General features: G+C 40.3%; 2 protein-coding genes across 4 annotated transcripts; both read left to right on the top strand.

Moving 5' to 3' along the window:
* The first annotated feature begins 1,390 nt into the window (after positions 1-1,390).
* cabp1b (calcium binding protein 1b) lies at positions 1,391-14,730 on the top strand. Of its 3 annotated transcripts, none has more exons than XM_041059143.1 (7): positions 1,391-2,065; positions 12,898-12,928; positions 13,020-13,163; positions 13,332-13,441; positions 13,754-13,828; positions 13,983-14,055; positions 14,623-14,730. In XM_041059143.1, the coding sequence occupies exons 1-7, from the start codon at positions 1,391-1,393 to the stop codon at positions 14,646-14,648; spliced, it is 1,134 nt and encodes a 377-aa protein (XP_040915077.1). In that variant the 3' UTR covers positions 14,649-14,730. The 3 variants fall into 3 exon arrangements, with proteins under 3 accessions (XP_040915077.1, XP_040915078.1, XP_040915079.1); XM_041059144.1 differs by lacking the exon at positions 1,391-2,065 and adding an exon at positions 9,572-9,613; XM_041059145.1 differs by lacking the exon at positions 1,391-2,065 and adding an exon at positions 11,888-11,965.
* A 3,036-nt stretch (positions 14,731-17,766) lies between these two features.
* gpat4 (glycerol-3-phosphate acyltransferase 4) lies at positions 17,767-24,083 on the top strand. The gene is made up of 13 exons (XM_041059077.1): positions 17,767-17,929; positions 18,870-19,178; positions 20,240-20,309; positions 20,421-20,718; positions 20,809-20,883; positions 21,116-21,205; positions 21,516-21,609; positions 21,729-21,844; positions 22,842-22,897; positions 23,006-23,091; positions 23,184-23,312; positions 23,434-23,513; positions 23,801-24,083. The coding sequence occupies exons 2-13, from the start codon at positions 19,011-19,013 to the stop codon at positions 23,985-23,987; spliced, it is 1,449 nt and encodes a 482-aa protein (XP_040915011.1). The 5' UTR covers positions 17,767-17,929; positions 18,870-19,010; the 3' UTR covers positions 23,988-24,083.
* The last annotated feature ends 538 nt before the right edge of the window (positions 24,084-24,621 follow it).

Below are 24,621 nucleotides of genomic sequence, written 5' to 3'. Positions count from 1 at the left end.
TGAGAGTTATGACCCTGGGTGTGCAGATGGGATGAGACTGAAGAACTGTCACGTTTTTATTTTCTGTGTTTTTTTTTTTTCCTTCTGAACGTTACTGCTATTATTTTGTCCACAGTCCAAATGTTCCATTATGTTCATGCCTTGGTACCATAGTTACTCCCAAATTATGCAAGCATGTTGTTTTGTTGTTTGTTTGTTGTCAGAGGTTGGAAAGCTAATTGAGAATTAATTTTATTTATCTGCACAAGTTCAAATCAAATAAATTATATAAAAATAATGTGAATGGGAAATGGGAAGTACCTCTGAAAAGTTCCATAAATGAAGATCCCTATGTTTTACTAAAAATTTATATGGGAATGAATGAATGAATGAATGAATTTGAGAGATGAACTGATCTGGAAGATAGCACAAAAGTGCTGACCTCCAGCATGCCCACATCAAAGAACTTTATGCACCCCTTTCAAATTAAATTATCTGTCATTTAATTTGATGTCTGGTGATATTCTATACTCACACTGTTCTGATTTGTACATCTCATTTCACTAGTTTGCTTATCCCAGTGCTGACTAATGAATAAATGGTGCTACTGTGTTAATTTCCAAAAGGTTATGTTGCTATTCATAGCTCAAAAGACCTACTAACTACTGAAGTGTGTAAGATGATTTCACTTTGTGTAACCCTTTTACATTTTTGCTCTTTTTAATGTTTTCATGAATTTTACGTGAATGCGTCTATTTTTTGCAGTGATCCAGTGTCTTTTAAATGTGTTTAATTTGAGAAAATAGAAAGTTGTCCTTGAGAAAGACTGTCCATTAATGTCCACAGCACCACTTGTTGAGTTTTGAGTGAATATATGGGTCTGGCATTGGTCCACTGATGCTTATGATACACATTTAAAGATATATGGAAACATGTTGATTTCCTCGGGAGACAAAGCGTCTACAGATGATGAAGCTCGAACTATAATCAAATAGAAAGTGAATAATACTCATGAAGCGGCTCATTATGCAGAAATGATCTATCGTGACGTGGATCTTAATGAACTTTGCGCGTGTGACTGCGTGTGACACGCGGCAGTGCAACACAGTGCTGCCATCCAAACTTGACGGAGCCCCCCTGAGAGGCGTCAGACTGACCGCCTGGCTGCCAGATCATCAGGCTCCACTTCACATCTTCTGCAAATGCTCGATCAGGTGGCTGCTGCTCCAACTTCAGCACCGCGGACTGTGCAGTGATGGTCCAGAGGGTGGATGTGGTTTAGAGAGGGGGGGTCCAAGTGGCTGATGCTGAGCACCTGCACGTGGCAGGGGGGGGACAGCCTTCGTTTCCTTTACTCGACCTCCAGCCTCCTGCAGATTCACTTCGCTTGTCAAGCGAGAGAAAGCGAACGATGAGCTCCTCTCTTCCAAAAAGCGAGTCGACTACTTCTCTGCTGAGATCATCAGGACTCAACCGCAGGTCTGCGCACTCGGATCACGGTCCGCACGGTCACCGGAGTCACCGCTCTCACTATCATCCCACCGGAGCTGGAGGCGGCGATGATGCAGGCTGGACGGATGATTGCGAGCCGAGTGCGCGGAGACCTCTCTGCCAACCAAGACACGCCGACTCTCGACATGTAGGTGATCATCACCGGGTGCAGAAAAGCCATTCCCACAGGCAAGCCAGCCTGCTGGATGATGGCTACGCTCAGGAGGATGTGAGACACAGGACGAACCGGCATCAGAAAGAGCGCAGCAAGTCCTCCAGGTCCAAACACTCCCATCACCACCACGAGTCTTCGCGAGGTGAACTGACTCCTGCAGCGGAGCACCTGGGCGGCACACGGCAGGACAGGAGAACCTCTCCAACTCCGTCTTATCCGAAACATGCGGACGACGCGGATTTCTTTTTCGAGCCCAGGGAGAGAGTCATCACCGGTTCATCTTCCAGTCTCAGCTCTGACCCACCTACGACAAGTGCACCTGTTCAGCCCGCATCCAGCCGCACATCCAAAAGACTGAGCGCGACCTCATCCGAATATGACTCTAGTCTTCATCCCATAGTCAAGTCAGTCTTTGGGCAGGTAAGGGGGCTTGAAGAGGAAATTAAAACTTTTGGAATCGTTCTAAAAGTAGTTTGAAGGCACAACCCAAGCTGTAGAAAATATAAAATAACCTCAAAAATCCTTATTATTTAGTTGATTGATTTGAGCCATTGTTTTTTTCTGCCTTCCAAATGAAAGGCAAAAAAGTTGATCTAAACAGTGTCCAATCATCATTTTGCGCAAGGCTCATTAATGCACTGTTAAATGTGTGGGCGTTTTGTCGTGTAACACCATGCAAAGGGCAAAGTTTCAAGCTGTAAAGTAGCAGCATCATGAATCAAGCATTCAGATTCAAAGCATTTAGTTGGAACTGGAACTTTCACTGATCAGTACAGGCTATTTTAAATTGTCATGAAGTGTCTTTTTGTCCATTAAAAATAAAACTGAGAGTCTCATCAGCAATGATCCCAACCCAGCTTTTCTGTAAGAACACAAAAAAAAAACATTGTCATTGGCTGGGAAATTGTAAGTAAAAAAGAGAGTTCATTTACAAAGTAAACTGGTCAGAGTACAAGTCCAGTGTCAATATAATAAGACAAAAACAATCCAGTCCAATATTTGATCCTCACGCTAATCCCAGTACAAGAGGGGGCAGGTGTGGTGGTGTTAGTATTGTCATCATTAGTTCCGGTGGTTTACTCTCATTGTGTACATACTGTACTTTGAACAGAGTAAATGTTTGATATTCTACTGCTTTATTGGGGTTTGCCAAATTCACTATAGCATGGATGCTTGTTAAAAGTGTCACACAGGTGCAGGACTCAATAATCGTCAGCAGGTGGAGGTTCACAGGTGCGATGCAGATGAAGCTTGAACCTATTAAGACACATGTGACTGGAGACCTGCAGTCACCCCAGTTGAGCAGATTAAAAATGGATGCATGTTTCCAGTCCAAATCTAGCTTCTGCGTGTATCTGGTGTCCATCACTTTCATGACGGGAAGTGTGGGGGGGGGGGGGTTGCGGTCTGTCATGCATCCCAGTATGAATACAGTCGCTTTCATTGTGACTGTCACCTGAACAACAGAAGGGGGATCAGTTTTCCTGTTGTGTGGAAAACCTTTCACTGTCGAGAGCTTGTGATTCAAACACACACACACACGGACCCACAGGTAAGTGAACCATTGATACGCATCCAGGTGAGAAATTGTGATAAAATATAATTAAGCATTATTCACCTCAAAAACTTTTACTAACACTGTGATGAGTGAGAGTTTGTGGCAAATAAAGGGTGTATCTCTTCTTTCCTGCATCACCTGTTCACCTACTAACACTTCAGTTTTTTACAAGACACCTCATTTCCCCTGTTGCTCAGCTAGATCCTGCAGATGTACAGTAGCCCATCTTTTTTCTTGTTTCATTGAAATCCTTCTTTCTGCGTAGATGATAAAAAGCTCAAGAGGAGACAATTACCTCCCCGTGCACTAATGTGTTCCAGAAATAACTCCTCTCAATCCAGGCCAGAGCTTCAATCAGTCTTAGGGGTTCCAGTGAGGCAAAATCCATGCAGCTGTGTGATATATAAAGTCTCCAGAGCTGCTGACATGTGTGGGAAAAAAGCAGATAGTTTGTCATTTTCATCAAATCAGTGAATGATCAGGTGAAAAGTGGTGATCATTTCCAGCTGGAATTCTTGAGCACAGTATTGTGTTATTGTGTATTTGGATAGTTCCTTCAGATCTGAGTGTTTTTGTTAAGAGGAACGAGAATTACAGATGAAATGAACAACAACATTATTTACATCAAAAATTTACCACCAAGCGATTATGAATCGATGTTTTGTGAGTCATCAAGTTTTCAAAGTGCTGGCAAGTTTGTTTTCTGAGATGTTTTCACTTGCGAAGTTAAGTCATATCAGACACAGCTGTTAACTGTCAAATAGGAATTTGTGAGAGGACAAGAGTTAGCTGTGCACATCACTGTGTGAAAGAGGGAGCCAGAAAGTGAGTGAGTGAGCGATGTACGTGTGAGAATGAAAAGAAAGAAAAGGATGGAAAAAGTGAAAAAAAAAAAAAAATCTGAGACAGCTTGTGCACGCAAGTTTTTGCACCTGCTCAGCGTCTTACCCAAGCTGTTTCCTTTCAGTGACCATACAGCAACACTGATATGCCTTTAATGCTCCCTGAATATATGTAATAGAGCACCGCAGAGGGCAGGGTGAGATATTACACACTACAAACTCTTTCATTTCATATTTTTCTTATGTAACATTGAGATCTGCATACAATCCCAAAAGAACTCATTCGCTGCCAGTGGAAGCTAAAAATAGCCCATCAAGACCTGATTATGAGAGACTGGAGGAGGGCAGAGTGTTTTTTTTTGTGTGTGTTTTTCTTTCTTTCTTTCTTTCTTTTTTTATTTTTTACCATCTTGGTAAAAATATTCAAATCCTTTGGCAAACATGCTACCTGACAGAGCACATCTGAAAAATAAAAGAGCTGGTTTGCAGCATGCATGGTTCTCCAAGCTACCAGTTTATAATCCACGTTTTCATATTCATAAGATGAATCATGTTTACCAAAAAGGCTAGTGTGGGGGTTAGAATAAGGACAAATGTGGTTTGCTGCTTGAGTTTGTTTTGCAACTCGATGGTTATAGAACGGTTGCAATGCAGTGATTCATTGGATTTTCAATGTGAAATTTTATTTCTTTGAAGCAGGCATGCACTATAGTGAACAAAACTCCCATTATTTCTGCACATTCAAGTCTTGAAACTATCCAGGTTACACCAGACACCTTGGTCAAGGACAGAGAGTGAGCAGTTTTTTTTGTCCCAGTAGAAATTTTGTTTCTATTTTAAGAGATTCTCAACAATCTCTGCATCCCTCAGATTGTGTGACCTTCACTGACCTTGTTGTACAAACCCTTTGCAGAGAAAATCTGAAAACGCACTTCAGACCTGGTATTGAAAGAGGTCTGTTATCTGCTGTTGAGAAATTATTATTGAGGAGGTGACAATTTTCTTTTTCAAATTAAATTTAGATAAAAAGATGTGTGTATTAACCAGCAGAGGGAGCAAGTACCGTTTGTACTAATAGGTTTGAACTCACAGTGTGTGTGTGTGTGTGTGTGTGTGTGTGTGTGTGTGTGTGTGTGTGAGAGAGAGAGAGAGAGAGAGAGAGAGAGAGAGAGAGAGAGAGTGCGGAGAGATTAACAGTCCTCTGTGTGCCACATCAGTGAGCCAGGAAAAGTGAAAGGGCACAGAAACAAAGTGAAGGAAGCGAGGGAATGGGACAAATCAAGGGGAGGACAAAGAATTAAATAGAAAAAGTGTTACTTCGCTGGAAGACCTGATGATTGTTATGTAAGGCAAACAGTCATCAACTCTCACTTCCCTGCTCCCATCTGACAGCTCTGCAGACAATGTGAGGAAAGGTGTTTAAACTCAGATTAGCTCCTCACTTCCTCGACTGGTTTTCCTGCTACTCATCTCGCACTGGCAGCCGCTGATGTTTCCTGTCTGTCTCTCCCCTTATTATTTTGCCCTCACAAAAATCTCTCTTCCTCTTCTCCCTTTTTCATCTGCTGGGGTCACACTGACCTTGATGACATCTGAGGAGGAATGAAAATACAGAAGAGGCCAAAAAAAGGGGGAAAAAAGACACTGAAAATCAACAAAAATCAGGAGAAAGATCTGGTTGGAAATGAGAGGAAAAAGAGAGTAGATATCGTATTCACCACAGCATATGCCTCCAGTATGTCTAGAATATGGCAGGCTATTTTTAGACACGCATGGATATTTTTATATCAGTGCTGGCAAAGGAGGAGGTAGAAAATTCGACTCTTTGGTTAAATCCCTTTTTGAGATGAGGATTAGGCAGTGAAATGTATGAGCCTCTGAGCACAACTGCACACGCTGCAATGTTAAGTATATACGTGTGTGTGTGATGATGCCAAATATTTATGGAGTCCTGAGGCCGGAAGGGAAAATCAGTGAGAGACACTACGAGACAGAGGACAAGGGATAAATGAGTCAGAGGAAAAACAACAGAGGCTTAATTGACTGAAATGAGACTTGTCAATATTTTTCCCCCTTGCTGACGCACTAGACCTTTAATTAGACGAACAGCCGTTTGTACATGTGGTACAATCTGAAATAGTCTGGAAATACCAGAATGATCAGCATGAAAGTTGAAGGTTTTAGATATTCTGATCTGAATGAGTTAATCGACTTGTAGGATTAAATTGTGACGTCTCAGCCCAAGCACAAGAACATGACGCAAGTGTGAATTGTGTGTTTTTTGCACTGCCCAGACGTCCTCTAATGACGACAAATATGTGCTCACAAAAACTCTCCCTTTGTCTTCACATCCGGACTCAATCCAGTTCAAACTCTTACATTTCACTGCACTTTGCAAATTGAAAGAAACATACTTATTTTTGTCTTATAGAGAAGAACAGCTCTCAGGATAAAAATAAAGAAGGCTGATGATGAACGCATGAGAGCTTGTTATTACATCAGTCCCTTCCTTCCCCCTTCTACCTCTCCCAGCTCATTTAACACACTTGATGGCAGTGGATGAAATGGGATTATACTTGACCTCAAAATCTTCATTAAAAAACAAAAACTATTATTAATATTTTCTCTGCAAATAAGCTTCCTCTCTGGTGCATGCGTATAGAATTCTTTGCATTGTTTGCGCAAGAAAAATGTTGCAAGAATTGTGCTGTTTTAGAAATCATAACTGTAGCTTAACCTTATGAGTCCGTGAAACGTGATGCCCCAGAAATTGTCTGATGTTCAGATAAATTTTCTCATGAGATGTTGTCAGCATGAAAGCCGTTATGTAAATGTGAAAACTAAATTGTGCGCATCTGAGTGAGAGAGATTGTGAGGGAGAAAGAGAAGGATACAGCCATGAGAGAAAGAAAGAGCGAGAGGGGAGAGATGGATCTCTTGCCCGTGCACACTATGGTCTGACATTATGAGAGCTGACGGCTCCTGTGTCTGACGTCTGATGTGTTCTGAAGTTCACAATGAGCCTCCGGTGAGAGGCTGGATGAATCATCCGCAGAACAACACTGAGGAGCCGCAGAGATATTGAATGGGAGCGAGATCTGAAATGACTTTGGCGTGAATGTGTTTATTAAAATAGCAGAGAATAAACAAGGTCGAACAGAGGAGAGAAATAAGGCTGTACTTAACTGTTGCAATGACTGACCACTAAATTTACCACGGGAGTGAAAGCTGCTGGTAAAAAACCCAAAATGTGGGTTAATACTGGATGTTTTAGTTTGCCATTTTAGACAAGGAAGAAGGACTCAGATTCTTAAAGACCCTGCTCCACTCAAGGTTTTGCTTATTGTTGGATGTTTGAGCTTCGCTGTGTAGAATGATATATGTGCAGAGTTCGACACCAGAAGTCTGTTTTCACAGACATCTGCTGCAGGAGAAAAGTGTCTCTGTGCTCACCTTTAATCTCAGTTTAAGATGTGAACGTGTGAGCATGACTTGCAACATCACAGTTTGGAAATGAACAATATTTGCACAGTCATGGAGAACGAATGTGAGGTGTAAGAATTTTTACAGAAGTAACTGAACTTTTTTTGTGTAAAAAACTTTTTTTCAGATATAAATTATTTACAAATTATTCAGAATACAAATTATTCAGAGCAGAGAATCTTTATATGTATATATGGGATCTAAAAGTAGCCACACCACAATAAAAATACTCTAAGTAGAAGTCCTGCAATCGAACACACAAACATTCTCAGTAAGCTTAAAGTAAAAATACTAACTGATCAATTGTAAGTGACACATCACTTTTACATCACTTCACACACGCACATATTTCAGCTGTGAATAGTGAGAATGTTGTGAGGCTTGAAAGAATTAAAAAAAAGTGAAAAGACGTGTCCAGATCAAGCTGAGACAAGTAGAGGCTGATGTGAAAAACATGTGCAAAACATGTCTTCCTTTTACCTGCATGACACCGCTTCACTTAGTTTGCAGGCAAACAGTAACCATTCATACCAAACGTCCACACTGCAGCAAACTCGCAGATGAGCTCTTAGATCAGTGTCTCTGCCTGGTCGTCACACCTTTTGTGCCCACAGTTTAAGACTTAGTTACACAACAGTGGTCACTTCTCTCATCAGTACAGAAATGTGCTTTGTGCACCTGGTTTAGAACTTAAATATCACTCGCTTGAGTTATCTTTTCTGGGCCTGAGACACTGTCAACATTTGGCAAGTAGACCTTTAAGATTCATTGATTATTGTCACTGATGTGTAAACACTGATGCATAAAGAACCTGAAATAAATGTATTGATGTAAACATACAAAAAAAAAATGCAACATTTCCCTTTGAGATGTAGCAGTTTTACTTTTTGCTGCTGGATATGTTCCATATTTAGAGACTCTCACTTTTTCTGCCATCATGCTTGACAATAAATGTGTTTCTGTGTGTGTGTATGAGAGAGGCTGAAAGAGAGCATTTCTTTGCCTGTCTGTGTGTGTTTGCGTTTGCACATGTTGGGTCTGCATCCTCGGTGGTTCAGGATCCATTGTCATTTCTTGCACATTTTGGCTTTGATCTGAATCCAATCCCTTCAAGCTTAACATGACTTTGTGATGCTTCTATGTCTGTGTGTGTTGTGAGAGAGAGAGTGTGTGTGTGTGTGTGTGTGTGTGTGTGTGTGTGAGAGAGAGAGAGAGAGAGTGAGGGGTGGATGCTGAGGGTAGAGTGGGGAGAGATATGGGAGAGTAGGGGGTAGAGAAAGCGTGCGTTATATTTTTAGCTCTACAGCCCCACATCCATGTGTGTTTAATCAAGTGTATGTGTGTGTGTTTGTGTGTCTGTGTGTGTGCGTATTTGGATTAGTGTCTCCAGCATCTTGCTCAGGGGAAGGTAATATGCTTGTCCAAACGAGCTTCTTCTGTCACATTCGCATAGATGATTTAAAACTGTGGCGTGAGCGAGAGTGGGGGAGAGGGTGGGCAAGAGACAGACGGACAGAGAGACAGAGGGAGAGAGAGGGAGGGAAAAAGAGGGGGAGGGAGGGAGGAAAGACACTGTAGGAGAGAGGATGGAATGAATAAGCAATCTTTCTTTTTCTACTCCTGGCGCTTGCATCTCGCTCTGTTCACATGCATGCTTCCTCTCCCTCGCTCATCTTTGTGTTCTTCTGATCTGTCCTTTGTTCTTGTTTACATATTTCCTCCTTTGTCTCAGTGTCCCTCCCCTCGTACCTCGTCCCCTTGCCTCTAAGTCCTTCCTGCACACTCCTTTGTCCTCTCCCTCCTGACCTCTGTCTACCTCCTGAGATATCTCTGCTCCTCTTCCTGCTTTTTCCCCAAATGTCCTCTTATATTAGTCAATGACCCACTGAACCCTCTTTCCCTTTCTAATCACTCTTATTCCCATGCATGCCCGGAAACATATGCAAACACACATGCATACATGTGCACTTACATACAGGCACACCAAGTCAGACACAGTTAGAGAGAAAACATAAAACAAGAAGGATTTTTTTTTTTTTTGCAATGGGCAACTCTGTAAAGTCGCTTAAAATTTTCACCAAGAAGGTAAGGTCTGCTCTGAGGTTTTTCACTTGGCTGTGGTCTCCTTGAATCCCCCTGCATGTTTGTCTCATGGTGTGTCCCCAGCCTGGCTGAAGGCTGTTTGACTGGACCTGTACTGACTGACCACTGACTGGTTGTCCACCAGACTGTTCAGCTGTTGCCCTGTGCTTTGTTTTGCTGGAGCCCAAGCACACGGCAGGATGATATTTCAAGATAAAGCTTGTGTCTCATGCTGTAGTTTCAGTCAATATCTGTCAGCGTAGGATCTTATAGTCTTGATTATTGATGCAGGACTTGGTTGACTTCCTTTAGAATTCATTCTGCATGTCCCTCATGGATTGCCCTGCACCGTTAATAAGATTTGCATCCTATTATGTCTTTTCCGGTAAAAAGTGCCTATCATTGCTAGGTTTTATTCCCTGGAAACCCATTTCAGCTGCTCAGACGGGTCAGTGGAGTTGGTCTATGCTGCTTGTGCTTGACCTGTTAGCAAAGGTGAAGCCAGTGAATTTGGATCATGTCACCAAACTTTAGAGTCAGTCGATCGCACAGGGATGCCACCTTACCAGCCAGCGGAAGATGCTGCCCTGTTGAGCCTGCACCTGCGGGATATGACCAGTCAGTGGGAATGTTGCAAACAGGTGTGCTGTTGCAGCTGTATCAGATTCTTTCAGCTTGGATGTACCATTGACACTGAGTGTTTTCGATGGCCGCACAAGTGCACAGTTGAGGAAGAACGGAGGAGGAACAATCGGAACTCTTTTTCTAAAAACTCAAGACGATTTCCTTTGTACGATACATCTCTTACATCTGCTGTCCTCATTGTATGCTTGAATAGACTCTCTGTAGCAGGCAGACAATCACACAAATAGATTTCCCTTCATATCAGCAGCTGCACATCCTTGAGGAAGCACAATATGACAAGCAACTGTTGATGCCATCTGTGCAAAATGGGTTGGAGTGCTGGAGAAGTTCTTGCTTGACTACAGCCTTTCTCTGACACTGTTTTTTCTTTTTTTTTCTTTTTTCTTTTTTTGTGTTATGTAACTGCTAGCGCCTGGCTTGATAGTACTTTTTCTGGCACGATATATTCGCAGACAGCCCTGCTCCATGCATCACTTGGTCAGATTACCCAGTGGGCATCCGTTCCTGTGGTGGGGACTGTAGGAATGCACGAACTGGCATTAGGACTGACAAGGCAACAGATGGAGTGTGAAGGTCATTTGTAGAGCATAAAATACACTTTGTATTTGCATGTAGATGTATGTATATTAATTTTTTATTTTGTATGCATGCAGATGTCTTATGTTTGCTATAATAACCATCTGAAAATGGGAAATAGCTCATGTCTGAGAGATTTAAACCAGCAGCAAAAATGGTCCCTTGGTAATTTGCTGTGACAGTGAGCCTGTTTCACTTGCTTGTAGCTGGATTTTCAGCCACTCGGTTGGATGTTACATTGTGATAATTGAAGACCTGACCAGCACTATCATGTGTGAGAAGAGACATTACAACCTTAAACTCTTAATAGTGTTCTGTATTTAGCCTTGGATTAGGAACGACTCTCTCTAATTCAAATGTTAGTCAGAGCAATGGTTGGACCTTACTTGACTTTATTTAGAAGAGGCTTTTTTTGTCCACTGGCAGGCAGTGATTGCCTGTTCTTAATTAACCTGTAACTCTCTCTGTAATTGGGATGACTGCTGTGAGAACAACTTTTGCCCCCTGGTTGATTGGCTAATTGGCGATTATAATGAAATGGCTGGCTGAACTTTAGCCTTATCTCCTGGACAACGCAATTATTTTGTAATGTGCACAAACAAAATTCAAGTAACTATGGCTGCATGAGTCTTGTAGTTGACTGTAAATGCAGCGTGTCATCATTTTAAATTCCCTTATATTACCAGACACTGTGCAACAGGACAGAGTCATAGATGGCATCAGTTGCTTGTATTACACCCTCTTCCCTCTGACTGAGCTGCTTTCCTCCATCAACTGACCTGACTACACACCTCTCTATGACTGACAGGCATGTGCCTGTCACCTCTGATCCTGCTTTTGAACCCCCTCCGTCCTGCCTCCATGTTGGCTCCTTGTTCGCTCCATGCTGCCACAATCTGAGTCATGGTCTCTGCCCCTGTTTTTGCCCCTGCTCCCATGTCTGGCCCCCCGCCCGGGATGCTGCTCCAGGACCAGAAGAAGAACTACAAAGCAGTGCAGTCCTGTGAGGAGGGGGGCTCTGGGGGGGCCTATCTTGAGCCTCTAGTGGCCCTGGCCCAGAACGGAGCCAACATGCACAACGTACTGGGTCCTGCATGCATCTTTCTACGCAAGGGCTTCGCTGAGAGCCGGCAGGCTGTACGTAAGTCCAGAAAATATCACGTGCATGCATGCCAAGAGAGATTAGCACACAATACAATACACACACAATAACTGAAACTAATCATGAATGTGTGTAGTAATCACCTCTCTCTGTAATGTCAGCACTTAGAGCATGCAAAGAAGCGTGGTGGAAGAGGGAAGATGGTATTTTGACATATTTTACAGTATGGAGTCTGCAGGGGGGTGCTTGTGTTTGTGTGTATGTTTATGTATGAGGCTGCATTACTCATAAACATGGTGGATATTTATAGCAGGATGGGAGATTATTAAATCTGGGTTATGGCGATGGCAGATTTGCTCCTCACCTGGCAATTATTTCATGTGTCTATTTACAACAGTGAAACCATGAGGTTTTCAAGAAAACAAAGATGCTGAAATATTCAGAGTAGATGACTGCTGTTCTATTGACTGTCCGTAGTTGTTCTAAATGGATGCAGGGGTTGAGATTGACTCATTTCAGTGGACTGGCAAATAAAAGAACTGTTGCATACTTCATATCTTTCCATTGTCTCTGCATATCCAGATTTTCAGAAATGCAAGCAACATACCTATTAAACTCAATTCAAAACAAGATTTTATATCTAATCTTGCCTCTGTTATACCTACCTAGTTCTGTGCTATTTTTTGACCGGATATCACAGAGTGCCAAGAATCTGCATGTTTTCCTGCCCTCCAAACACTTCAGCAGGTGATCTCACTGATAAGCTCTTCCTCTCTGGCTGGAAGGAAATCTGCAGATTCTTGGCACTCTGTAGCACATGCCTGTAGTTCCCTATTTTTATATCTACACTATATCTACACTGTTTTTTACAATGTCATGTTGTGTGGGCAATGCTGCGCATTGGCATGATTTTAACAATATCAGCAGTGTTTGTATCCTAACCTTGCACTGTGATCCTTCACAGGACCGAGAGTTGAGGCCAGAAGAAATGGATGGTAAGTGACATTTCAGAACAATAAAGAACGCAAAATAAAACTGTAATTTAACATTTATCTCACATTTATATCTAATCACCCCTGCTCTCAGAGTTGCGTGAGGCATTCAAGGAGTTCGACAAAGACAAAGATGGGTTCATTGGCTGTAAAGACCTGGGGAACTGCATGAGAACCATGGGCTACATGCCAACAGAGATGGAGCTAATAGAACTGAGCCAGCAGATCAACATGAATTGTGAGTAAAACTGTCTGTATATATGTGTGAGAAAGTCTATGAATTATGAGTCTGAGTGTGACTGTTTATCAGATGAAGTACAAATAAAGCTAGTTTTGTCCTTTTTTTTCCCCTCTAGGCGTTCCCTTTAAGTTAACCCAGCTTTCTCTTTTACCCTCTGTCCACCAGTGGGAGGACATGTCGACTTCGAGGACTTTGTTGAACTCATGGGGCCCAAGCTTCTGGCTGAAACTGCAGACATGATTGGGGTGAAAGAGCTGAGGGATGCATTCAAGGAGGTGAGGAAAGTCATGAGAGAAAAACTCACAACTTACCAAAAATAATTTCCCAATAGGTTGAAATGGAGATGGAAGATCATGGTAAAAACTGATGACTATAAAAGGGTCGTGTTTCTTTGTTTGTGGGGTTTTAACTCTATATTCAGGTATAACTTCATTCATTCATTTTTTCGAATGTAGAGATGCTAACAGTGGTTGGTTCAAGCTTAGGGGTTTAGTAATGAAAAAGAGGAAAGAGAATTTTGCTAATTGCATATCATGATTAAAGTCTAATTATTGCTTTTCTGTTCTCTCTTTTTCTCTTTGTTTCAGTTTGACACAAATGGCGATGGCCAGATCAGTACAGCAGAACTAAGAGAAGCAATGAAAAAACTTTTAGGACAACAGGTACAGAGCAGCTGGGAGAGTATGTCCTCCTATCTGTAGCTCTCCATCAATCAATGTCTGTCCGAATCTTGTCTTTCCACTCTACTTTTAAATCTTACCTGAGTTTGTGCCACCAAAGTTCACAAATTGATTTTCCACAATCTGACTTCCTCAGGTTGGACACAGGGATCTGGAGGACATCCTGCGAGACATAGATCTCAACGGGGATGGACATGTAGACTTTGAAGGTAAATTATGTTGTATACAACACCATAATTTGCAGTTCATACAGCATAACACATTTAACTCTTGGCATCTTTCTCTTCTACCCTCTTGCTCTGTCTCGCTCTTAAACATGCACACACTCACATTTCAAATCCCAATATGTGTGGCTGATATCCAAATACCATGCTGATAGTGAGGTGAGGGGATGAAGGCAGTAGGTCTGTCTGTCAGATTATCTCCATACCAAGGGATTATGTCACCTCATAGATTACCCACCGAGAAAAAGATGCATGCAGACTGTCAGGGATGAAAATATTAGAAAGTGCTTCTTTTCTTAGTACAGTTTTTACATCAACATGATTTTACATGTGTTTTACTCTGTACTCTTTATGCAAACTATCAGTAACGATGCCCAAGGAACTATACTGTCTTTACTAACATGATTTTCATGATTGGATGTGCATATCATTTATAATAAGGAACAATTCTTGTTACTTGTGCAGCATCATACTGTATGTCTTACTGTAGATTTAAACTAAAGTAGGTCATTGAGCTTTGTAAAACAATCTGTCCTTTTCTTTCATCCACAGAATTTGTGCGGATGATGTCTCGATGAGCTTGGCAAAAACAACTGAGACATTAAAACAGAACGTGGATATTCTCTGTTGGTAGTGGGAGGAATAGGAGAGAGACTAGCACAGAATACTGATGGATCTTGAACTTCTGAACTGTCAGTGAGCAAGTGAACAAAAACATATCAACCCTGCCCTGAAACTGCCACGCTGAAGCACAAAGGCTGACCACTCCAGCCAGATGCAACACTGTTGATTATATGCTGCTGCTGTTTCTTAGAGCATAAACAAAACCAACAGCTGCATTTCTGACTTTTACAAAGTATATTTAAAAAAAAAGCATATTTTCCTTTAGTAAAGACATTTCTAATGCTGATGTGGTTGTAGACCCAGTGGGTAAAGGGTAATGTGACGTTTGAGTTATTTTGCTCAAACACTTTAGTATTGTTATTAGTAACAGTAGCAATTAAGAAGACATACATTCAACTACAGCAGTATGCCAGCAAACACCCCACAAATACAACACATTCCTTTATAATGCTGAGAAGCACAAATACAATATGGCAATACTGAAATATTTCATGTGATCCTGTTAAAGCTGTGTTTGTGTTTTGTGCCTACTGTTGTTTCTCTCCACCCTATACTGTAGAGTTATTATCTTCCTTAAGACTATTGTCTAACCCTGGTTGACGAAAGCCAATATTTGTTTTGTAATTACGTGTAATGTAGCACTGATGCAGTTCTTCTGACTTTAATAACATTATGCCTATCTTACTGTGATATATATGTGTCATTTTCAGTGTGTATAAGATGAACAGACTCCTTCAACTGCAACATTTCTTGAAGGAAATTGTCTCTAGGTACAGTGAGTTGCTAATCTTGACTACTGTGATAGGCCTTTTGGTATGTTTTACTAATTTTGAATATTACTCTGCATGAATGCTCAGAATACATGAAACACTTTTTGACTTTTTATTTTTCATAGGATCATCTACAGGTGATCAACAGAGTGTTAAATCTATAGATGAAAGATGGATTTTGTTAATGCTTTAATTATTATCAGAGATAATCTGATAAATGCACTTGTCTGCATTTGTGAGTCTACTGAGTCTACAGAACAGTCCTGAAGTGATTTTCACTTTGGTACATTTTCACTTTTAATACCTCAAAATCAATCAAACAATCAACCTCATTCATCAACTGCCCCTTGCATAATCTTTAATACCATTTTGTTATCCTCTTACCTTCATTATCAATATTTGTAAAGAAGCAGTATTAGCTTCTTTATGAAAAAAGCCAAAGAAAGTTTATAAAAATGTTATATGAGTCTCATTCAGCGTGGTAAGTGTATGCAGTATGTTTTTAGAAATACTGTATGATTCATTGGATTACATTTTCAGTGGCTGCTGGAAATGCCCTTTGGTTCCTAGAGCAGCTAAATTATTGGTTGACTGTTCATGAATGGACACTGGGGTATATGCATGCTCTAAAGTTAAGATATTCTTCTAAAGGAAAATCTTACTTTGTGATTTTACTTGTCTTAACTGTGTGAAACTATGCATGCTTGAAAACAACTGCAATTTGTAGCAGAATATATAAAAATAAAGGTTTTTATTCGAGAGAATAGTGTGTGTTTAGCTGTATGTTTCTTTTTGTATTAACAATGTAACTGGGGACACAGACCTGCCCAGACATTATGGGGGACTCAGTTCATAATGTAAATCAAACCTGGGGTTTATACTTTCTGTCTTTCTTTTCTTTTGTTTGTTTCCTTTTTAAGATTAGGGTTAGGGCTATGCCTCAGAGAATTCTCAGTTCTGATTGGATAGCAGATGTCCATTAATTTGGACATCTGGACATTGGACATAGTAGCTTTTCCTGCTACTAGAAGTTGAACCCCCAAGCAAAGAGCATGCTCACTGTGAATGGGAGAGATGCATGAGAGTCACAGGCCGCAGGGCTGTGAGGGCATGGCAATGTGCTGAACACAATGACAGAAAATCAGAATCAGAAAAAGAAAAACTTTATTAATCCCCGTAGGGAAATTCTTTTGTTACTTACAAACTCCCAATTGAAAATGAAGAAAAGAAGAAAATTGTACAGTGTGTACACCAAGAGAAAAATGTTTCTAAAATAAATAAGATAAATGAAGTGAAACAAAAAATAAAAAGTATAGTATAATGAAAATAGTAAAAAAGTAAAAACTAAAAGTAGTAAAATTAGTGCAATACCCCCCTTATAGTACACATATACTCCAAAATCAAACAGAACAATATAACACAAGAAAAATATAAAAATATAAAGACGTCTTAATATTTGCAGATATGTACATGAGGTTTGTGGTTTAAAGATTTAAAAATGAAGTATACACGGTATACATGAGTCTGTGATTTTTAGAGTTTTTAATTATATAGCTTGACTGCTACCAGCAGGAATGATTTCCTGTGTCACTCTGTGGTGCAGCGTGGTACAATGAGTCTGTTGCTGAACGAGCTTCTGTGACTGATCAGCACATGGTGGAGAGGGTGTGAAGGAGAGTCCAATATTGTCCAGTATTGTCCAATATTGTAAAAGACTTCAAATGATTAACATTCAGACAAAGCAGTCTGATTGTGTAAGTCCAGTTAAATATGTAAACAGAACTATAGAGGTCCTTATCCCCAGTTCTCACTTTAAGTGATGAAGTGAGTGGGACAGCCTCCTATATGTAAACTCTTAAAAGTCAAGAGTTTTTAATTTTAAATTCAATATCTTTGTGTATCTCTACATTAATTTGTTGTTTTTACTACATTAATATAAGTGTTTTTTCCTCAAAAAAAAAAAAAAAAAAAAAAAAAAAAAAAAAAATCATTCTGACTGATTTTACCTCATTTCCAGTACTTTGTGGGTGGCTTAGCTCATAGTAATCAGATTTACTGTTTGTCTCATGTCAGTCTTATTTAATGGCTATATTAGCCATGCAACTATGAGTCACTTTACCTGTGTTTACTTTAGCTGTACTGCACAGCCTCCATATTCTACAAACTCATTTACAGTCCTTAGTGCATTGCTATGGTAGCTCAATCATCACATCTATTTTCTGTACCTATCTATGTCCAGCCCACAGTGCAGTGACAGCAGCCCTCATTGGGCACCTGTTGCCATGAGGACTTTATGCAACTCCGCAGGTGTAGGACGCTGCTAAAAGCCGGTAAAGCCAACACAGTGTGTCAGAGATCCCTGTGCTTCAGCCCTGGGTGTCCAGATGGAGAGCTACCTGACCGTCTGTCATCTCAATCCTCCTCCGACACAGGACTGACGTTAATAGCGTTAAATCCGGAGGACGGTAAGAGCCGTTACCCTGGTAGCTAACGCAGAATTAGCCATTAGCCGCTAGCTGTGGGTGGTCAAAGTGAGCTTTTCTACTGTTAGCAGCTCCCTTTTGAGATAACATGTCATGAACCAAATTACACAAAACGTCCTAATATTATACATGTAGCTGAAGGTTTTCCTCTGGAGAAAAGAGACGTAGCAGTTGACGGTGTCCCGTTACCTGATGCTCACTGTGGTGATGCAGCAAAGCACCGACATCAAGTCATTTCTGTTAATCGGTAACGTTATGACAATACTTATGCTAAAGCTATAGCGTCATCTCTAGACATCAGTGAATCTACATAATGGCCTGCCACTATACTTGATTAACTGTTGTTAAAATTAAAAGTTGTTACTAGGTATTGGTAATTTCTTGTGGTACTGCACCTTTATTTCTGGCTTCACACAAGCAAGGCACAGCTGTGTTCTAACACTGATTTTCAGTCAGTCATTTAATTTTTATTTGTTTTTACAACAGATAAACATGGACAGAGGCAGTTTCTATCACTTTACAATTACAAACAGTCATTGCTTCATTGTTGAAAAGCTAGAATAACATTTACTCATGCTGCCAGAAAAAAAGGTCAGCAAATGCAAAAATGAAATTAAATCATTTCAGACAGTTTGAAGAACTAAAATGTAGAAGCGTGTGAGAGACATGGCCTCTCTCAGTAACATCCCTTAGTAACAGAAGCTCCTGAACAACAGTCTCCTGTCAGTAATACTAACACAGAGACGTTCACCCAGGACGTGCTTATGTATCAGTTTTAAACTGTAGCCCAGATCATCAAATATATCAGTAAAGTGAAGTAAATCACAATGTAGAACAAGTCTGAAAGAGAGCAGCGGGGATTATAAGGTTTGCAAATTATCTGACTGATGCTGATAGTTTGTGCTATCTTTGTTCAACACAGACAATGACCTACTCCTGATTTCCATGCCACCGTGGGCTTCAGACAAAGAAGCTTCAAGCAGACCAGAAGACCCGACCCAAAGCTCAGGGTTTCAGTGTGGTGTTCAGTCTCGCTGTTCTTTGTGAAACCTCTGCTGACAGCATGACTTGGTTTATATTTCCTGTTGACAACCTGCTTTGTAGGTGTCTTTGCATCTTCATTTCTGTCTGGTTGACTCTGTTGTTTGTCTTCATAATTGTGCCAGCTGTACTTGGAGTCTCTTTTGGTATGCGTAGACTCTACATGAGGACACTTCTCAAGATCTTTGAGGTGAGCTTGGTGTATGTGTAATACACAACATCATTAGAAGGATACAAAATTAAATACCTTTGTATTTATATGTTAATGTAGAAGCAGGGTTTTGGTGAACTTAAAAAGTCATTTTATTTATTGATGATACATTACACAACATTTTGGAACAAATATATTACACTATCTCTAAACTCCCACAGTGGCACAGTCCTTAAAGTTATTTATACATTTGTGCACAACATGTTTTTTGTATTGTAAATGAAAAATGCAGTCCTCTCTGGATGGGACCCCTGTGAAGTCCCAGCTCAGAGAGGCTGTTAAAAGCACAGGACATATTGCTGCATCCTGTTCCTCTGGGGCTTAGTTTTTGGGACAGACCCCTGGGAAGAACACGCTTTCAGCCATGGGACTGCCATCTGAGGTGGTGATACTGCAGGGAGCTCAGACTCCTGGGATGAAGTTCATTGGATTTTTTATTTTTTTAAAATAAGTTTTTGGGCATTTTGCAAAATGTTTTTGCACTTTCCTAAATGTCGTAGGTCCGTTGAAAGCAGCTGTTGTTTCACCCCTTGAGTTGGTTCTCATTGCAGTGGTGCCACTGTGGCAGTTTATTTTGTATACACACAAAGTGATGGTCCTTTAAATGTACTCCCCCCAGGTCTAGGTGGCACAGAGGTCTGATCCATCAAAACTGTGACCTACTTATGCTTGAATAAGTCAGACGAAGGGTAGAGGTGTGAATGTGCTGAATGTTTTTGTAATTTTGGTGTGTTGTTTTCTGAGCTGCAAGCTTCTCAGAAAAACATGTTTTCCCAACCCTCTGTTCTGCAGACCTGTAGTCTCCAAGGATCATGTTGCCTAATTTCATCACTTTGATCATATCATAGTCTTTGTTGCCCATATTCTTTTTGAATCATTAACCTTGATTGCAGTCTTGAGGCCTGCAATGTTTATTACTTAGTTCTTACCCCTTATGTAGCTGTATATCACATTACAATAAATGGAGAAAATGAAATACTGAATTGCTCTAATTCTCTAAACTAGTCTAAACTATCTTAATGTTTTTTCTCTTCAATTAGTGGGCAACACTACGAATGGAAATAGGAGCAAAGGAAAAGAATCAAGAACTCTATAAACCATATAGCAATGGTAAACAAGAAATATTTTAATATCTCTCAGACATGAATGCCTATTGTACATGTATCATTTTCAACCATTATCTCAAGTGCATGTCTTTTTTTTTTCTCATTCTCACTTAAGGTATCATAGCCAAAGAACCACCATCTTCTTTGCAGCAGGAGATCCAGGAGCTCCGTGGATCAGCCAGCTGTCTGCGCTCAGAGCCCGAGTTTGAGATGGCTGACATCTTCTACTTCTGCCGGAGAGGTGTGGAGAGCATCGTGGATGATGAGGTGACCAAGCGCTTTTCAGCCCAGGAACTGGAGAGCTGGAACTTGCTGACTCGAAGCAACTACAACTTCCGTCACATAAGTCTGAGACTTACCGTCCTGTGGGGCCTGGGGGTCCTCATCCGCTATGGTGTCCTCCTGCCTCTCAGGTCAGAGCAGCACACAGGCAGATTCATCTCATGTGAAAGGGTAAACAACTGCTTCTGTCTTTACTCAAATATATGTTCTGTTTCCTGCAGGGTTACTCTGGGAGTCACTGGCATTAGCTTGCTCCTAGTCCTGACAACCTTGGTGGGCTTTTTGCCAAATAGAGAGTAAGTTCTCCCAGTTCCCATAATAGTTAAGGTCATGACTGTGAAGTTAGGACTCTAAGTTAGGCTACAACACTGATTAGTGTAATTTTGTAAGCGCATATTTTAGTCAAACTCGAGTAATTGTTCTGTGGCTTTAAAGAAACAAGAAGTGGCTGTTTGATAGACCTTGAAGTGTACATCAGTACTGAAGGGACAGGAGTGATTGTTGTGGTATAACACTGTGTCTCTTCAGGTTAAGGTCCTACCTGAGTGAGATGGTTCATCTGATGTGTTACCGCATCTGTGTGATATCTCTCACAGCAATCATCACGTATCATAACAGGTACAGGATATTTAATATTCAGCAAGAATATCAGCTTCCTAAGAGACAGATGGATTTATTGAATATATTCTAATTACCAGAACAGTGGCATTTACAAGTATGGTGGCATCACATTGTTTTATAGGAAAGCAGCTTTTTTTTTTAAACATTTCAATTTCAAAGAATATAATGAGAAGAAAAAATGGATCCATATAATTGTTTTTCTACATATAGTCATATTGCTTTTCCATGTCTGTAGCATTGAGTTGTATGTAAGTTGTATGTTTTTAATAATAAATAAATAATAGTAAATAAAACTTTTTAATTGCAGGGAGAACAAACCACAGAATGGTGGTATCTGTGTGGCCAATCATACAACACCCATTGATGTCATCATCTTGGCCAATGATGGCTGCTACTCTATGGTAGAAAAGCTTGTGTATCTCTATACACTGTATGTGTTTCTGTCATTGTGCATTGTTTAATTTTTTTAGTGTTAGAGATGTTGTTTTTGAGCTGAGTGTGTCTTCAACTTGTCTCTCAGGTTGGCCAGGTGCATGGAGGATTGATGGGAATGATCCAGCGAGCCATGGTCAAATCCTCCCCTCACATCTGGTTTGAAAGATCAGAAGTCAAAGACAGACATCTAGTGGCCAAAAGGTAAAACTGCATTGTCTCAGCCTCGATGGTCTCAGTTCCCATTCCATCTTTATGATCAGTGCTAAAGCTGAGCAGCCAGTATACATTTGTTCATTTGGATAAGTAATATGGCTGATGGTGACTAGTGAGGTACACAAAGGGGATAGCTAGGCATCATATTGTAAAGTTGTCCTGCCATCCACCCCTTTATATATTTTTTTTAAATTATAATTTGAGTTTTGCTTGATAAACTCGCTTAAAAGTTTAAAGGTTTTTACAGAAATATAAAGTTTATTTTTAAAGGACAGATTGTTACTGTGACATATTTTGATGCATACACACTATACATACTACTGACAGTACATACATATTGTACTGTATTTTTGTGCATAAAAATCTAAATTTGTCTTCATGATGTTAAAGGCCTCCCATCAAATAATACACCAGTCACAGAGATAGCAACAGTGGCAGTAATGGACTTCCTATTGTAGAAAATTTCTCTTCTCCTTTTGAGTGATTTATCTTTGGTTGTTTCCCTAATGCATGCTCACTTAATCACCGAACAAAACCAAATTTGGTGCATGTCGTTAGGCACTGCACTAACAAAATAATCTAATAATGCTCCACTAGGAACAACAATATGACTGTCATTAAGCAATTAACTCGACAATGGACATGTTCTAACACAAAACAGCTTGTGGATCAGTGTGGGATTGCAAAATTGGTACCAACCTGGCAATTTTATGTTTAAAAGCATTTAAAATACAGCATATTATACTGCATTTTAGGTAATAAACATGTTGTAAACTTGTTGTATTCCATATGTCATCTCAAAATTCAGGAGTCATTGTTTTACAGATTTAGCTCCTGTGACACCTGAGTGCACAGTAATGATTTGGTCTCCATCGGTAGCTCAGATTGCGTTTTACGAGCACAAGGGCTTAAACTGCAGTATGACAATGATGTAACTGGCTCTGATGCTGATACATTGTGAAATGTACCTGCTTTGTCATTTCAGGCTCAGTGATCATGTTGCTGATAAAACCAAGCAGCCCATCCTCATCTTTCCTGAGGGTGTGTATCAGTGTTCAGATAACTGATGATATGATATTTTTTAAACACTTGTGTAGAGCACATTGTTTTTTTTGTGTTTCTAAGATTGTCACACTGTGACATCGACAGGTACTTGCATCAATAACACATCAGTGATGATGTTCAAAAAGGGCAGCTTTGAAATTGGCTGCACTGTCTATCCAGTTGCCATTAAGGTAGGAACCTTTTTTCGGGCTGTTTTATTTTCTTCCATTCTGCTCATTTTGCTCTTACCTTGGCTTGACATGACCTGATTTCTACCTCGCAGTATGATCCTCGGTTTGGGGATGCTTTCTGGAACAGCAGTAAGTTTGGCATGGTGAATTATCTGTTGAGGATGATGAGCAGCTGGGCCATTGTCTGCAGCGTTTGGTATCTGCCACCTATGAGCAAAGAGGTGAAACTATGTTGTAACAAAATCACTGACACAACATTTAGGCAATGTATTATTTATTCTATCTACCGGAGTACTTTTCCCACCTTTTCTTAGCCTGTTCTTTATTATTGTCCTTATGCAGAAAGGGGAGGATGCTGTGCAGTTTGCCAACAGAGTGAAAGCGGCCATAGCTGCACAAGGAGGCTTAGTGGATCTCATTTGGTGAGTCATTGTTGTATTTAAATGTCATAATATATGTCAGTAAATTAGATGTGTTAATGGCTGTTAAAAGGGGGGAGGTTGCCTGTGGCATGAAACAGACGCTGATTCACAAAACACATAGTTGTAGCTTTTCAGCTTTGTCAGAAACTCTGCAGTACTATTACAGCCTGAAGCAATCTTGGTTATTCCCTTTAGGGTTTGTGGGGAAAAAAGTAACTAATGACACAGTGTTGAGTCTGTGTGTGTGTGAAACCGTTTTTTTTTCTTTCTGACCTGTGTGCTGTCAGGGATGGAGGGCTGAAACGAGCAAAAGTGAAAGATGCTTTTAAGGAAGAGCAGCAGAAACTCTACAGCAAAGTTCTTGTGGGTGGGCCGGACCAGGAGGACCCAAGTGGCGACATACATTTAGAGGATGAAAATCCGGAGGAGGATAAAAACAACCAAGATTCAAGCAAAGGACCACAGGGACACTGAATGTATGACATATGATATTTTTCTTATACAAAATGTTAAAAATACAGACTCTTACAATCTATACAGTGATGTCTTACTTAATATACATGTGAATTACCAAAATAGTATATAGTATATACTATTTACTATATACTATACTATAATAGTATATAGTAAATAATTTATTTTGTGCGTCATTTTTACCAGACTCAGAACCAAAGAAAAGTATTTATTGTATGTTTTGTTCTGATCTTTATGTTTTTATTGGTGTTAAATATAATGTTTTGTGTGTTGTGACATCAAGAGAATGGTTACACATACTTTTTTAAATTAAATTTAGTGACCTGACTTTTCTTCTCCTTGCTTTTTACTGGCCTGTGATTTTAGGTGTGCATGTGATTAAAACATTTAGACTGTTTGTGAATGATGAAAACCTACAACCTATGGAGGATAATCCTCGCAGGCACACTGCTATTTAGAAAGCTGCAGTTTTAAGTACTACAGAACTAGTACTACAGTTGTTACGTCACAGTCAGACAGACTCTTGCAGTGCCAACACTTGTGCGTCACTTTGCTAATTGGCTCAAGGCACTATATGTGTATCTAGCTTTAATCTTTGCTGGGCATCGTGTACCACAGAAAGTGAGAACAAACA

The sequence above is a fragment of the Toxotes jaculatrix genome, chromosome 16 (assembly GCF_017976425.1).
Source record: "Toxotes jaculatrix isolate fToxJac2 chromosome 16, fToxJac2.pri, whole genome shotgun sequence".
NCBI lineage: Eukaryota > Metazoa > Chordata > Actinopteri > Toxotidae > Toxotes > Toxotes jaculatrix.
The sequence above is the reverse complement of the archived record's forward strand: the minus strand, read 5'-3'. Positions and strand labels throughout refer to the sequence as shown.

Coding starts and splice junctions, on each gene's coding strand:
- cabp1b (XM_041059143.1), top strand. CDS start 1,391: ATGAGCTCCTCTCTTCCAAAAAGCGAGTCGACTACTTCTCTGCTGAGA. Junction 13,442..13,753: donor TGAGGGATGCATTCAAGGAG/GTGAGGAAAGTC, acceptor TCTTTGTTTCAG/TTTGACACAAATGGCGATGG. Junction 13,829..13,982: donor AAAAACTTTTAGGACAACAG/GTACAGAGCAGC, acceptor TGACTTCCTCAG/GTTGGACACAGGGATCTGGA.
- gpat4 (XM_041059077.1), top strand. CDS start 19,011: ATGACTTGGTTTATATTTCCTGTTGACAACCTGCTTTGTAGGTGTCTT. Junction 19,179..20,239: donor CACTTCTCAAGATCTTTGAG/GTGAGCTTGGTG, acceptor CTCTTCAATTAG/TGGGCAACACTACGAATGGA. Junction 23,514..23,800: donor GGCTTAGTGGATCTCATTTG/GTGAGTCATTGT, acceptor GTGTGCTGTCAG/GGATGGAGGGCTGAAACGAG.